We start from the raw sequence: 1,446 nt of genomic DNA, 5'->3' as shown, positions 1-1,446 counted from the left end.
GGGGAAGGGGGCTGCTTGGGGGAGGAGGGTTGGAGCAGGGGGGCTGTATGGAGGGGAGGGGAAGGAGGCTGGTTGGGGACGGAGGGATCTCCTGCCTGTATTTAGACCCATCTCCTCCATCCCTAATACGGGGTTATTAAGTGCACTTGGTGGACCGAATCCTGCTTTTCTCCCTGCACCTGAGCTGCTCCTGGGGCCTGGGGCGCTGTGAGGGAGGCTGCGAGCCTTGCGCGCTGCTGGGCCCACCCCAGGGGCGGCTATCAGAACGATGGACCAGACCCGGCTGTGCGGAGCCCTCGGCGTGTGACCGTTCGATATCTCTTGTAAGTTTGTTATTAATTGCCAGGTAAATCTACAACTCTTCAGGTGCACGGAGCGCTGGAGACTGCAGAGATGTGGGTTTCCTTTCTGGGACGGGCTCCCTCGCAGAGACCACCTAAAAAGCTGCTTCTGCAGCGTTCGGCGCTTTTCCGTGGACCTGACAAAAGCAGATTTTAGCCACCATCTAAGCCATTCGGACACCCGAGGAGATGGCTCTCAGACTGATCCCCAGCAGAGCGACGGAGAGCCCTGCGCTGCGGGGGGCTCAGAGCCTTTGAAAGACACACAGCCCCCCTTTTCCAAGCACCCAACGCTGCTTCCCCCCACTAACTGCTGTATGAGTGGCTGCCACAACTGCGTTTGGATTGCATATGTACAGGAGCTGCAGAAACACTACCAGGATGGGGGAGAACAGGCCTTAGCAGCTGTGGAAAAGCACATAGAAGATGAGAACATTAAAATGATTTTAAAGATGGAAATCAGATTCCGCATGAAGAAAGACTGATGCTCACAGCCTACACTACATGGCTCCTCTTCTCCCATGGCACTACAAACTCCAGAGAGCGAGCGAGCCCAGATTTATTTATTGTCCCTTTTCCAAAAAGGCTCCTCATTTAACAGAGTTTGTCCATCTCCTTTTAAGCTTGGTTCTTGGGCTCGAGAACCCAGTTTGACTACCAGTTGGTAAAGGATTGCCATTATTTATTGGTATGAGTTACAGTACTTGGCGGAAATTCGGTGAGAATAAATTCATACCTGTGTGCTTGAAAATGTGAACCTCTTCTAGGCCTGTCTCTCTGTTCTGGGCTTGTGCAACGCCTACCGTGACGGGGCCCTGGCCCGTGACGTGGGCTCCTAGCTGCTGCTACTTCACGTTTTGTCTCCCGCTTACTCCAGTGGAGTCGCTCCTGACGCACACTGGTTTAAGAGTGTTTGTTTAACATCTAGACTGGCTGCCCCCACTTCCGGCTGACCCCAGAGCCCCGCCCCCTCCCCAAAGGGGACTAAGAATTCAGCACCCAAATCCCACCTTCTCTGGGCATTTAAGTCCCTTAGCCCTCTTTAAAACCCTGCTGTAGACTAGATAAATAGTCCTCTCTCTCCCCTGATGCACGGCCAGCTGGG

The 1,446-nt window shown here is 53.9% G+C and overlaps 1 protein-coding gene across 1 annotated transcript; it reads left to right on the top strand.

The window, feature by feature from the left end:
* Positions 1-310: 310 nt before the first annotated feature.
* LOC113405489 (oxidoreductase-like domain-containing protein 1) lies at positions 311-1,098 on the top strand (the record flags this gene model as incomplete). The annotated part of the gene is made up of 1 exon (XM_026646708.1): positions 311-1,098. A coding segment is annotated over one exon (516 nt), but the record flags the coding sequence as incomplete, so codon positions are not given.
* Positions 1,099-1,446: the final 348 nt, after the last annotated feature.

The sequence above is a fragment of the Terrapene carolina genome, unplaced genomic scaffold (genome assembly GCF_002925995.2).
Source record: "Terrapene carolina triunguis isolate 2854851 unplaced genomic scaffold, T_m_triunguis-2.0 Scaffold39526, whole genome shotgun sequence".
Taxonomy (NCBI): domain Eukaryota; kingdom Metazoa; phylum Chordata; order Testudines; family Emydidae; genus Terrapene; species Terrapene triunguis.
This window is presented reverse-complemented; position numbering and strand designations above follow the sequence as displayed.